Source organism: Cataglyphis hispanica, chromosome 3 (assembly GCF_021464435.1).
Source record: "Cataglyphis hispanica isolate Lineage 1 chromosome 3, ULB_Chis1_1.0, whole genome shotgun sequence".
NCBI classification, from domain to species: Eukaryota; Metazoa; Arthropoda; class Insecta; order Hymenoptera; family Formicidae; genus Cataglyphis; species Cataglyphis hispanica.
Genome location: NC_065956.1, coordinates 9,704,792 through 9,716,779, shown reverse-complemented (window position 1 = coordinate 9,716,779; position 11,988 = coordinate 9,704,792). Strand labels below are relative to the sequence as shown.

The window sequence follows — 11,988 nt, the reverse complement described above, 5'->3', positions numbered from 1 at the left end:
ATCCGCGTATCACCGGCAGTTAAAGCCGCGCGAACGTTTTGCAAACCGAACGCGGATCGCTTTCGGAGACCCGCAAAAGCTTTCGCGAAAGTGTGTGGCTGTTTGTATTATTTGTAAATGATCCAATGAGTTTGTGGCGACGACGAGCCACTGCAACATTTCTACATACACAGTGGAAATTTTTGACAAGTTACTTTCTTTATCGCGAATCTTTGTTTATAGTAAAGCGTGCGAGGGGAGGCAGTTACAGTAGTCTTCTTTTTGTAGAGTTCAAATCAGTCCATTTAAATGTCACATGATCTTTCGCAATTCCATATAATCGATATAATTAGCGCGTCAAAAAATCTGATGAGCATAAATTTCATAACGATCAGTCATGTGTGTGTCTGTTTTTCAAAACGCATACACTGTTTTGATGCGTGATAATCAGACATAGGAGACACATAACAGTACACATAGGAGATTGATGATAAATACTTTGAGTGAATATTATAATTCCACATATGAAACTTGATTGATAATAATTAGATCAAATGGTTATTAGACAACAACTTGCCGGGATTGAATCGCGAATCACAAGATTAAAATGTATATATTTAGAAATTGTTGTTGTCGATAAATGGAAATTTTACGAAAACGCTCTACATTTCATTTCATTCTATATAAAGATACATATCTAATAATTATAAACATTACGGTAAAGCTGTTCTCATATGCGGCACGTGTATAATGCATGTATAATGCAATGACACAAATCGTGATACATGCGCCATAAGTAACATAATAACGTATAATATAAATATTCCGCAATTCGCAAATATAACTCTTTAATATCGCATAATCCAATCGCGAATAATATAAGCAACGTTTATCGCTTTGTTGTTACGTATTATGTACGATTGATGTGAGAAACATATAAATACAAACGAGCGAAGCAGAAAAGGCATTTATGATATGAAAGAACATTTCGCTATACAATTATAGTATGTATAGCAAACTTAAAGATCACTTTAGGAGTTGATGTACATAGATTCATTGAAGGGTTCGCCGTTGAAAGGCGAGAGATAAAAGGAAGCCGAAGGAAATGAGAATTATCATCACATTTGAAATTAAAAAAAGAGAGGCCTTATCGATAATACTTCTCATGGACCTGCCACCCGGTGGCAAATGTGCGAGGCTATCACTTCAGTTCAGTCCTCGGTTTTTGGTCACAACTTTGGCGCCGGCGCCGAGAGTCTCCTCCCTTCATCTCCCCGAGTCCCCAAACCATATCGGCTCATAGACCATGGTGTCGCGTGTTTCGATATCGTGCTAGCTGATGCTAGCTGGCGCAAACTTGGCGGCCGGCCTCCTCGTGCGTCGCGCGACGTACACGTGTCCGTTGGATACGCGTCGGTCAGCGTCGGTAACCCCACGCGTTCCCACCTAAATTCTCATTCCGAAGGCAAGAGAAAGGTAGACGCGCGAGTCAATCGAACGGACATGCGGAGCGTGCATATCGTTGTGCCTAGTATCGCGACGCCTTTTTGACGAAAGTTATCGATCGGCAGTGCTACGGGCGGGAGCGCGACCATCCGGCGGCTGGCCGGCATAGCGTGTGCTGTCACACCGGGTTCTACATGCCGTACGGGAAGTTGGCGTTTGGCGAGCCGCTGATAAAATCACACCGTTTACAGATTCATCTGTGATCGACTGTGGAAACGTGGAGCACGTCGAACGGGGGTAATTACATCGGTATCATCATCATCATCATCCTTCTTAAATCGAATTACAATGCGAGTTGTTGTAGCGTCGCGAATGTCATGATTCGGCCACTCGTGTAGTTCACGCGAGTGGCCAGTGTTATGTCCCACACTGCTGATGGATTACTGAATGAATGGATTACTCGGCTGGATGTTTAATTATCTGGTTCCTTGGATCCGAATCGTTATAAGACTCTCTCTGTCTTAAGTATCTCTTCGCTTTGTCTCAATTGGCAAATGTTCATCAATCGAGTAAATTACCTGAATGAAAAAAAACAACAATATATCTTACCGCGTATTATTGCATACTTATTTTGACGGAAGTTGTCCGAGTTACGCGATACTTTATTATGTATGCATGATAATACACTGCAAAAATAATTTCAAGGCCTTCGTCTCTTAGCGTACAACAGAGAAACGACTGCATTTGCAACAAACAAAGTAGTAACAGTGACTCGATAATATTTATGAATGAGCGTTGTATTCCAGGCTAAAAAATTTCAGGCTAAAAAAGATCCCAATTCACATTAATGTCTTTCTCATTTGCCTACAATACATAGGACAATTCGGCTGCTTACTTTAACAAAAATGAAACATCAGAATTGTTTTTAGAGATTAATGTCAAGTAACATATATTTTGTTAAACCTTTCCTCGGCAGTGACTGAACAGATAATTTTAAAAAATCTGTTATTTGTGCAGGACAAATAATGAGTGCACAGATTTTCATATCTAGAATCTTTAAATAAACTCAAGATTCACTAAATATAAGTTTGCATTGCATAAATAAACATAAATTTAAAATATTTGAAAATTTACGACATAACAAGTACGTAATAAGATAATATTTGTGGAGACATAAATTGCATATTTTTTTTACTTTAAATTTTTAAAACAGAGATTTATTTCAGAGAACTGCTTACGCACGGAGCTGCAAAGTAGCGAAATACATCGTTTGTTTGCAAATTAGCAGTGCGCTTTCATTATAATCATAATGAAAAACTAGTTTAGTACGTAATGTACATGAATTCTTATTTGAAAATAGTCATTGATAAAATTCTCGATAATTGAATAAAAAATATGAAACTGAAACAACTATAGCATATATTTAGCCTATTCTTTTTTCTTCTGCATTATTTTCAAGATAATTTTTCTATAAAAATCTATAAAAAATGATAGCAAAATATTTAAATTATTCTTATTGTAATAAATATCGAAATTTATTGTTCTTTTCTACTAGGAGAAATATCTCACACATTAGTTGTATTTTAAAACGACATAGTTGCACGTTCAATGAAAAACTGAGAAGAGAGAGAGAAAAAGAAAGACTGGATCGGACGAATACTTTCCTTGAGTCTTCGTGGCGAGATTACAGACGATGCGAGACTGAAGCGAGAACCAACACGACGAGCAGCATAATGCCCTTGCATATATATATATATATATATATATATATATATATATATATATATACTACACATATATACATACAAAGACAGGTCTTTTTAACATTGTAAAGCGTCTGGCTCGCGTATTTTTAATTTATTTTCCTTTATAAATGTCATTTTATTGATCTCCCATTCCTTAATTTCGCTCATAACAACGATTCATTTAATTTTATTAATCTATTAATATTAAATGAGGAACCTGACAAACAAGAACCAAGGCGCGCCGTCCTAACCGCGCCGGTTATTAGTACGCAAATTTTTTATTGTTAATGTTTGCATCTTAAACAATGTACATTTTATATGTAAACATTTACATTACATTTTAAACTACCAACATATGACGATGGTATTTCGACATTGTCCACTAATTTCCACAAATGGGGGTTTTGGTAAGTCTTCTTTTCTGATTGTCTATTTTAAATTGAATTTTGATTGCAACAATGAATAATATGTAGATTAGATTTTAAAATATCAATTTAATCTTTATGTATTTCTATCTGTATACTATATACTATTTTATATACTTTTATGATGAAGATGGATTAAAAAACGGTTCAAAATTAAATTAAATTTAATTAAATAAATTAAAATAAATTTTTAATTTTTAGTACTGAAATTTAACAATAAAAAGTTTGCACATCAATAACCACGTCTTCACTCTTATTTGCCAGTTTCTCTATTTAGTATTATTAGTATTCTGAGTCTATTGCTGTTATTATTCTATTAATCATATTTGCTGAAAGTATTTTAAATACATAAATTATGATTTTCTCGTGAGAACATTGCTTGATCATACCGATATTAGAAACCGTATTACAGGTAAATAAATAACTCTAGGACACATTCTCTTTTTAATAATATTAATAGATTATTTGTTCTCATCTACAATTATATATGCAACAGATAACGTCGGACATAAAAATATATATATATATATATATATATATATATATATATATATATATATAAGATAGATTTTTTTTTTTTTTTTTTCCTTCAAAAAGAGAGGTAATAGTTTAGCCCCTTTCACTTCTCCTCGCGACTCGACATGTTCAGACAATCGCAAAGAGCAACTGCGTGACTGCTCGTCTTTTTAACCTTCTTCCTCCTTCTACTTTTCCCGCGGAACTCATCTCCCTTTATTAGCTATGTCCGACAGAAAAAACAGCCTTGTAACTGTTAAGATCTTTCCAGATAAATTTGCATACCTGCATAAACACATAGGTATGTATAAGAAAAATAAACCAATCATGTGTCTAATAATACAGGAATACATCGTTTGCATTAAGCAAGAGTCGACCTAGATCGATCGATTTTTGTTGCGCATAAATATGCAAGCTATGCGGGTATGCAAATTCGTCTGGATAGACCTCTATATGCTTCACAACCTGTTGAATGCTTATTAGCGACATGTTATGTTTATCAAAGTGTATGTTTAAAAGTTTAAATTGTTGAAAAATAATGGTAGCCGTTTAGCAAACGCATTGGGAATTCGCAGACCGTTAGCAAGTTCTGGCACGCAATCATTATACGTCGCCGATAATTTGAACAGCTGAACGATCTTTCCACAGAACATTTAATAGAAATGATAAACAAATTTATATAAATAAATTACAACAAAATTTCTCTATTGATTAAATTTGATTGAGCGTAAAGATAATCATGAAATAATGCGAATATATTAATTTGATCGATATAATTTGATAAATTGATTGCGATGATAAATACAATGTCATTCGAGTTCACACACTTGCCGTCTTAATAACTCGCGATTATGGATGATGCTCCATCAAACTGTTCGCAAAGAGTCGCTAATGTTCAGCGCCGACTTATTCTTGAAACGCGCCAGCCATTCTTTACGTCTTTCTCTTTCCTCTCCGTCCATTCCCACTCGCAAGAAACCAGTCGCGATTTTTCACGCGGTGGGAACTAGAAGCCGCTCCTTACTATAAATAGCCTTCGGGTTCATTCTCGGGACGCGATGTCGGCCTCCGACGGTGACGGCGACGGCTGGTCCACCGGCAAACCATGCGTCTAACAATCATCTCTGTCGCGTGCGAATAATCTGCTTTTATCCACCGGCGACTCAAACTGCATTCCTTCGCGATAAGCTGAAACAGACAAATACATTAGAAGGGGGGAATGAAAATAAATCAAAGTATACTAATATGAATATATTACTTAGGCAGGTAGGAGCGCAACGTGGAAAGAATGCAGAGGATGAAACCCGCGATCTGCATCGGAATTTTTGTTAAGCGAGAAGAAAGAAATTCCTTGTGTGTTACGCGACCGATACATCTTCTTTTAGCGAGTGAAAGTACGAGGAGACGCGCTGCGACAAACTTGGAGTGTACAAGATTAGAACTGCTAATTATCGAAGCGGTGCGTTTTATGCGCAATTCGTACATTCTTTCTAATTTATGCCCTTAAGATGATAAATGCTGTACATATCTGCCTTTATAGAAAAAAATATACACGTTTTAAAAATAATATGAACAAATTATGTGACGCGCACGAGAAACAAAATCATTGACTAGAATTTACAAATACAATCGGGATTGCTTTACCTACATACATTTATCGAATCCTTGTCGCGATAATACAATCTTATCGAGAACAATTAATGCTCAGCACTCTCGTTAGCGTTTAAGTTGAGAGGAAACAAGGGACAATTATTTTGCCAGACTTGTAATATATTTACAAAATAATTCAATGTTAATCGCATTTCATTAGAGTGCCTTATACATTATCAATTATGACACAGATTTGACATAAGTGACCCCTTGAATATAGTGCAGAAAATATTTTATAAAACTGCGATACCGATGACAGGAAGATAACATTGACAGCGGTTGTCTCGCATCGCATTCCGTTGTAACTAGTAGTAGTACATTATGCATGAATGAATGAACGTTTATACATGAATGATTAAATGTACATTGGAGTACATTGAATGAATATATACGTATGTGTATATACATGAACGATTTTTCAATATATATATATATATATATATATATATATATATATATATATTAGTATTTTTTAAATCGAATTATATAATTAATACACAAAGTCGAAAAACGTAAAAGAGCGATATATGTTGTAGCAAAAGTCATGCATATTAAACGGCGCTTTGTTGCCGGTTTCTTAACCTCATGGCCCTTACAACTTATACAACGCGTTTTATTTCGTATCGTTCAAAAATAAATTTAACGAGGCAAACGATGCATTTCTGCCTGGATATTATTAATTTAAAATAATTATAGAAATTATAGTTAAAAGGTGGAAGAACAGCTGACATGAATACAAATAATAATAATTAACAGAAACAATGATTAGACGCTCATTATCAAGAAATAAGCAACGGAATGGGCAAGTCTATCGAATATCGTGATAAACGATGGAGCGTTCGTGATAAACTGCATGGATAAATCGTTCGTACCATTTGAATTGAAATAAAATAAAAATGAGTAACCTAAAAACATATCTTTCTTTATTTTGTGTTTGTTTTACTTACTCGAATACCATCGTCTACATCATGTCAACGAAAAAACGTGTGGGATCGCGTTCGATTTTTGACAGATCGAGATTTATATCTCCGTGTAACGAAAAAAAAAAAAGGAAAAGAAAAAGGGAATCTTTATCCTTCAGAGACGTATGCGATGCATCGAGGTGAATCTAGCTGCGCTGGAACAGATCGGAATCAGATGGCGAGCCGAGCCGGAGTCGAGCCGAGTCGAGTCGAGCCGAGCCGAGCCGAGTCAGATGAATCGCGCCGCGTCGCACCGGCTAAAAGCATGTGGCCAGTAGGCCAGTTTCCGTCCGTCCTTGATGCGCGTCGGATTCGATCGATAAGTGCTCGGACTCATCGTCTTATATCGTTTGTATTCGCGCCCCGGGTACATTTCGAAAAGTTACTCCTTCATCTCGAGATATTGTCCAACAGGTGCCGTTTGTATCGATTATCTTCGTGCAATCAGTGTAATATATCGAGATAGATGTAGAGGCGCGAAACATACGATAGCACATATAATTTTGTATATAGTACGACTCATATTGTAATTTTATGTAAAGCTAACAGAGGCTCGCGCAAACGCGTTACATATGTGTGAACGTATGCACGATTAAATGTTTCGATACTTTTCCTTCGCGTTATTCGGAAAAATTAAAATATTAACTTGCCGCATTTTCTAGTAAAAATATTGATTATATTATTTTGATTATTTGATTATGCTATTGATTATATTATGCGACAACATATGATTTTATTATAACATGATTTGATATATTGACTCATGCCATCAAAATGCGTATAAATTTTTAATTCGAGAAAAGAAATGGAAAATTTATTTATATTAGTTTATTTAAGAAAATATTATATATAGCTTATATATTATATTATTCACAAATTTAATATAAATATTTCGAAGAAATTTAGTATAAATATTCTGTCAAGTATGTATATAATTTAAGACGAATTTTAATATTAAAATGAAAAAAAGACGAAGATAGAAAAATGGCAAGCGATATAATAACGATCGGTTGATCATTTCCGTTGCTATTCCGTTTGCAGTCCTTTCGTTCGAGTCTTAATATAAAGACAATTGTATCAATTGTATCAATCTCTATATGCGCGAATCGCTTCTCGGTGTTTAAGTTTAATTAATCTAAACAGGTTTTATATGTGTATTAGAGCACTACGCACAAGCGAGTAATACTCAATTTTAAATTTTGATCAAAAACTTTACAACAGGCTTATACAGTGGACCTTATAGTCCACGTTTAAATTGAATATAACAATATATAAATACTTATTGTTAGTTGCCAACACACATACACACACACACACACACACACACACACATATAACAAATGATCAATCTTCAGTGATTTATGATAGAATAATAATTTCTCAAAATTATCGTATTTGTTTTTACCTATTGAGTAAAATAGCTTTTGTTCTAAAGTAAAAAAAAAAGACTAACAATAAAATAAAGAAACATAGAAAATATATAAGAAATAAATAAATAATAAATAGTAAATATAGAAACAATAAAAAAATAAATATTACATATGTGTTTCTTTTTCAGTTATCGCTGTTCTGCCGAGAAATCAATGTATTTGGAAGCCCGATAAGCGATCGTCTCTGGACTGAATGTTGAGAATGAGAAGTCAACATTCTTTGAAAAGCGTATACGAGTGCCCTCGTGAATTGTGCATATTTTTCCAAGAATGAATTTCCGGATATTACGATGAAAAAATCTCTGTAAGAGATAATTTTGTCAATATCAACAGAATATCGTTAGAATGAATTATTGTGTTCGCTGTCTTGAGGGAAGCTATTAATCCGCACATCGATTAAAATCCAAATAGAGGGATATATCTTTGCTTACAAAGGTGCTAATAAAAGCTTTTGCAAGATTGAGAGATAATCAAATAAATAACGGAAACGTACTTTGGAAAAAAATGGCATACGACGACGTTATCCTTCATATGGGCGAATTTGGTCGTTATCAACGCCGAGTCTATCTTTTGCTTTGTCTTCCGGCGATATCGTGTGCCTTTCACAAATTAGCCGGTGTTTTCCTCGGAGCTAAAGTAAATTCCAGGTACAGTTTGAGCGAACACTTAATAATTATAGGGTTGGATTGCGATGTAACGGATGTACTTACGGTAAATTGAAAATTCTCTTGTCTCAGATGTTTACTTCCGCACGAGTACGCGGAGAACGCTACGTTCCATTTGAGTCAGGACATATTGAACGCGAGTTATCCTTGGGACAACGAATTTGGAGATTGGTCCCAGTGTCTGAGCCGTAACGTGATCGGCGCCGTGAACGGTACGATCGTTGAAAAAGCAATTAGCGACGAGGCTAGAGGAGGAGGGATCAGTCGTTGCAAGCAGTATGTGTACGATACAAGCGTATACAAAAGTACAACCACTTCCGAGGTACAGAATAACAATTCCCATTCTTTTATCGCAAAGTAGAGTTCTTTTAACGTTTTCTCTATCAATTATTGTAAATGAGATTCGCATGAAGATTAAACTCCTAGATGGATAGAAATTCATATGCACACAATTTAAATACTTAAATAAATGTATGAAGAGAGATACAGACACTTATTTATATACATATATGTCTGTATTTACAAATAATAAATGATATCGTTTTTCCGCGCAGTGGGATTTGGTCTGCGACAAGGCGTGGCTGAGGGCAACGGGGGACTCGCTGTTTATGGTAGGAGTCATGCTTGGCTCGATGATATTCGGCGGTTTGTCCGATAAATATGGACGTAGACCAATTTTCTTCCTGTCTTTAGTCATACAGCTGGTCGGCGGTATATTAGTCGCTGTAGCGCCAGAGTTTATTTCCTACGTAATCTTCAGACTAATTGTCGGCTCAACCACTAGTGGGGTGTTCTTAGTAGCTTATGTCATAGGTAATTAAATTTAATTATATTATTGTTTATTGCGGGAAATTTTGACTGAATCATACAAATAGGCATTGCATAAATATAATATGCATTATTTTTTTTAGCTTTAGAAATGGTTGGTCCGAAAAAGCGGTTAGTAGCTGGAGTCGGCGTGCAATTGTTTTTCACTACCGGGTACATACTCACTGCCGGTTTTGCATATTTTATTACCAATTGGCGAATGCTGCAGATAGCCCTTACGGTACCGAGCATCGCGTTTCTACTTTATTGGTGGTACGAAATGATTATTATATATTCTACATAACGAATATAATTCCAGTTAGGTGTTAGAATTCACACGGTGATCCAATTCGTGACAGGTTTATTCCCGAATCCGCACGATGGCTCTTGACGAAAGGTCGCCTCCAAGAAGCGAAGGATTTGCTGCAACGCGCTTCCTTGGAAAATGGCGTAGAGATGCCGACTGAAGCTTTGGATACGCTTCTTAATAATAATAGCGAGGATAGTATGCCCGATAAGAAAAAACCTTCACTCTTCGATCTGTTCCGTTATCCGAACATGAGACGAAAAAGCATCGTTTTGTTTTTCAACTGGTACTAATTGCTTCATCAATTGCATGTCTTTTGTTTTTTTATTTGATAATTTTGTACAAAGTTTGATTTTCTCGTTTACATTAGGCTAGTCAACAGCGGAACGTATTATGGATTGTCCTGGCACGCGTCCAATCTCGGCGGTAATGATTACGTTAATTTTGTAATATCCGGGATAGTGGAAGTACCGGCGTACACATTTCTCATATTCACCCTGAATCGATGGGGTAGGAAAATCATCCTTTGTGGATGTATGATGTTGTCCGGATTAGCATTACTTGCTACGTTATTTGTCCCTCCCGGTGAGAACCAATGATGCGATTTTGTTTAATATGATACTGCAAAACTTTATAACATTCGTTTTATTTCACAACGATTCAGACGAATTCATAAAAGTCTATCCAATTATAAATGAATTTATATATCTTTGTAGATATGCCATGGCTAATTGTTTGCTTGGCAATGATAGGAAAACTTGCAATTACATCTTCCTATGGTGCAATTTATGTGTTCACTGCAGAACAATTTCCGACTGTTATCCGAAACGTCGGATTGGGTGCGAGCTCTACTTTTGCTCGAATTGGCGGAGTTATTGCGCCATATGTTAATCACCTAGTATGTTGCATTTATCACGCACTTTTTTCGATATTAGAAAAAAAGAGATAAAGTTAAAATATATTGGTAAATTAGTAATTATTATTATAATTTATACAAAATTAAATGAAATTATATGTTATTCATGCTTCCAGTCGGAAATATGGATACCATTGCCGCTCGTTATTTTCGGATCATGCGCCTTTTTTGGCGGCTTGATGTCTCTTCTTCTTCCAGAGACATTGAACAAGAAACTTCCTGAATCGATTCAGGATGGAGAGTTATTTGGAAAGTGAGTTTTCTATCTTTGATATTTTATTATTTATTTTATATAATTTATTACTCTTACTACAGATAAATGGGGAATGTTGTTGAAAATTTTTTTTTTAGGAAATCATCAAAAAAAAAGAAAAAGAAACAACAATTGGATCTTGATCAATTGAACGAGATAGAAATAATAAAACCATTAAAACCACAGGAGAAACAGAACGGAGTACACGAGAAACAGAACGGATGACATTAAATTACGAAAATCAAATCGGCATTACATTCAAAAATATCGTACTCGATTTCCGTCTATCATATTTTAGACGTCTACTACAGTACACACACTTACAGAAAACTTGAGAAATGCAATGATTCTCAGATTTCGGTTTAATATCTATAGTTGTCTAACATTTGTTCGTACTTGTATTTCAATTGAGTCGAATTGGATCGCAAAATCATACAGAAATTTAATAAACTGTCAATATATATATATATATATATATATATATATATATATATATATATATATATATATATATTGTGTTTTAAGCCACAAAAATAGATGATGCATTTTTATCTACGCGTAACATGACGTAACATGTCGCGATAATGTATAAAACATAATTCTAATTCTCTCTGCCGATATAAACATATCATTATTCAAACATCTGAATGTCCTTTATAAGGAATGACTATGAATTATGTACGAAATATTACAACTTATCAATAAAATTTTTTGCTACGATTTTTCATTCATTTTCAATCCATTTAAAACTGACTAAATATTGCTTTTCAATAGCAATCTGATCAAAAATAGATGTAAGTATATTAAAATATTTTATTACATCGTAATCATGATGTTGAACTTATGAAAGATTTTTTACCCAAAAATGTTAAAAAAAGATCAAGTGT

At 34.8% G+C, this 11,988-nt stretch overlaps 1 protein-coding gene across 3 annotated transcripts; it reads left to right on the top strand.

Annotated features, from left to right (window-relative positions):
- Positions 1–726: 726 nt before the first annotated feature.
- LOC126859440 (organic cation transporter protein) lies at positions 727–11,821 on the top strand. Of its 3 annotated transcripts, none has more exons than XM_050610732.1 (10): positions 727–1,722; positions 8,282–8,800; positions 8,891–9,140; positions 9,373–9,631; positions 9,730–9,898; positions 9,985–10,218; positions 10,303–10,517; positions 10,649–10,830; positions 10,965–11,101; positions 11,200–11,821. In XM_050610732.1, the coding sequence occupies exons 2-10, from the start codon at positions 8,658–8,660 to the stop codon at positions 11,324–11,326; spliced, it is 1,716 nt and encodes a 571-aa protein (XP_050466689.1). In that variant the 5' UTR covers positions 727–1,722; positions 8,282–8,657; the 3' UTR covers positions 11,327–11,821. The 3 variants fall into 3 exon arrangements, with proteins under 3 accessions (XP_050466689.1, XP_050466688.1, XP_050466692.1); XM_050610731.1 differs by lacking the exon at positions 727–1,722 and adding an exon at positions 7,001–7,137; XM_050610735.1 differs by lacking the exon at positions 727–1,722 and adding an exon at positions 7,017–7,142.
- Positions 11,822–11,988: the final 167 nt, after the last annotated feature.

Excerpts from the sequence above, each read along its gene's own strand:
- LOC126859440 (XM_050610732.1), top strand. The coding sequence starts at position 8,658 with ATGGCATACGACGACGTTATCCTTCATATGGGCGAATTTGGTCGTTAT. Across the intron at positions 8,801-8,890 it reads GGAGCTAAAGTAAATTCCAG|ATGTTTACTTCCGCACGAGT; the intron begins GTACAGTTTGAG and ends CTCTTGTCTCAG. Across the intron at positions 9,141-9,372 it reads AAAGTACAACCACTTCCGAG|TGGGATTTGGTCTGCGACAA; the intron begins GTACAGAATAAC and ends TTTTCCGCGCAG.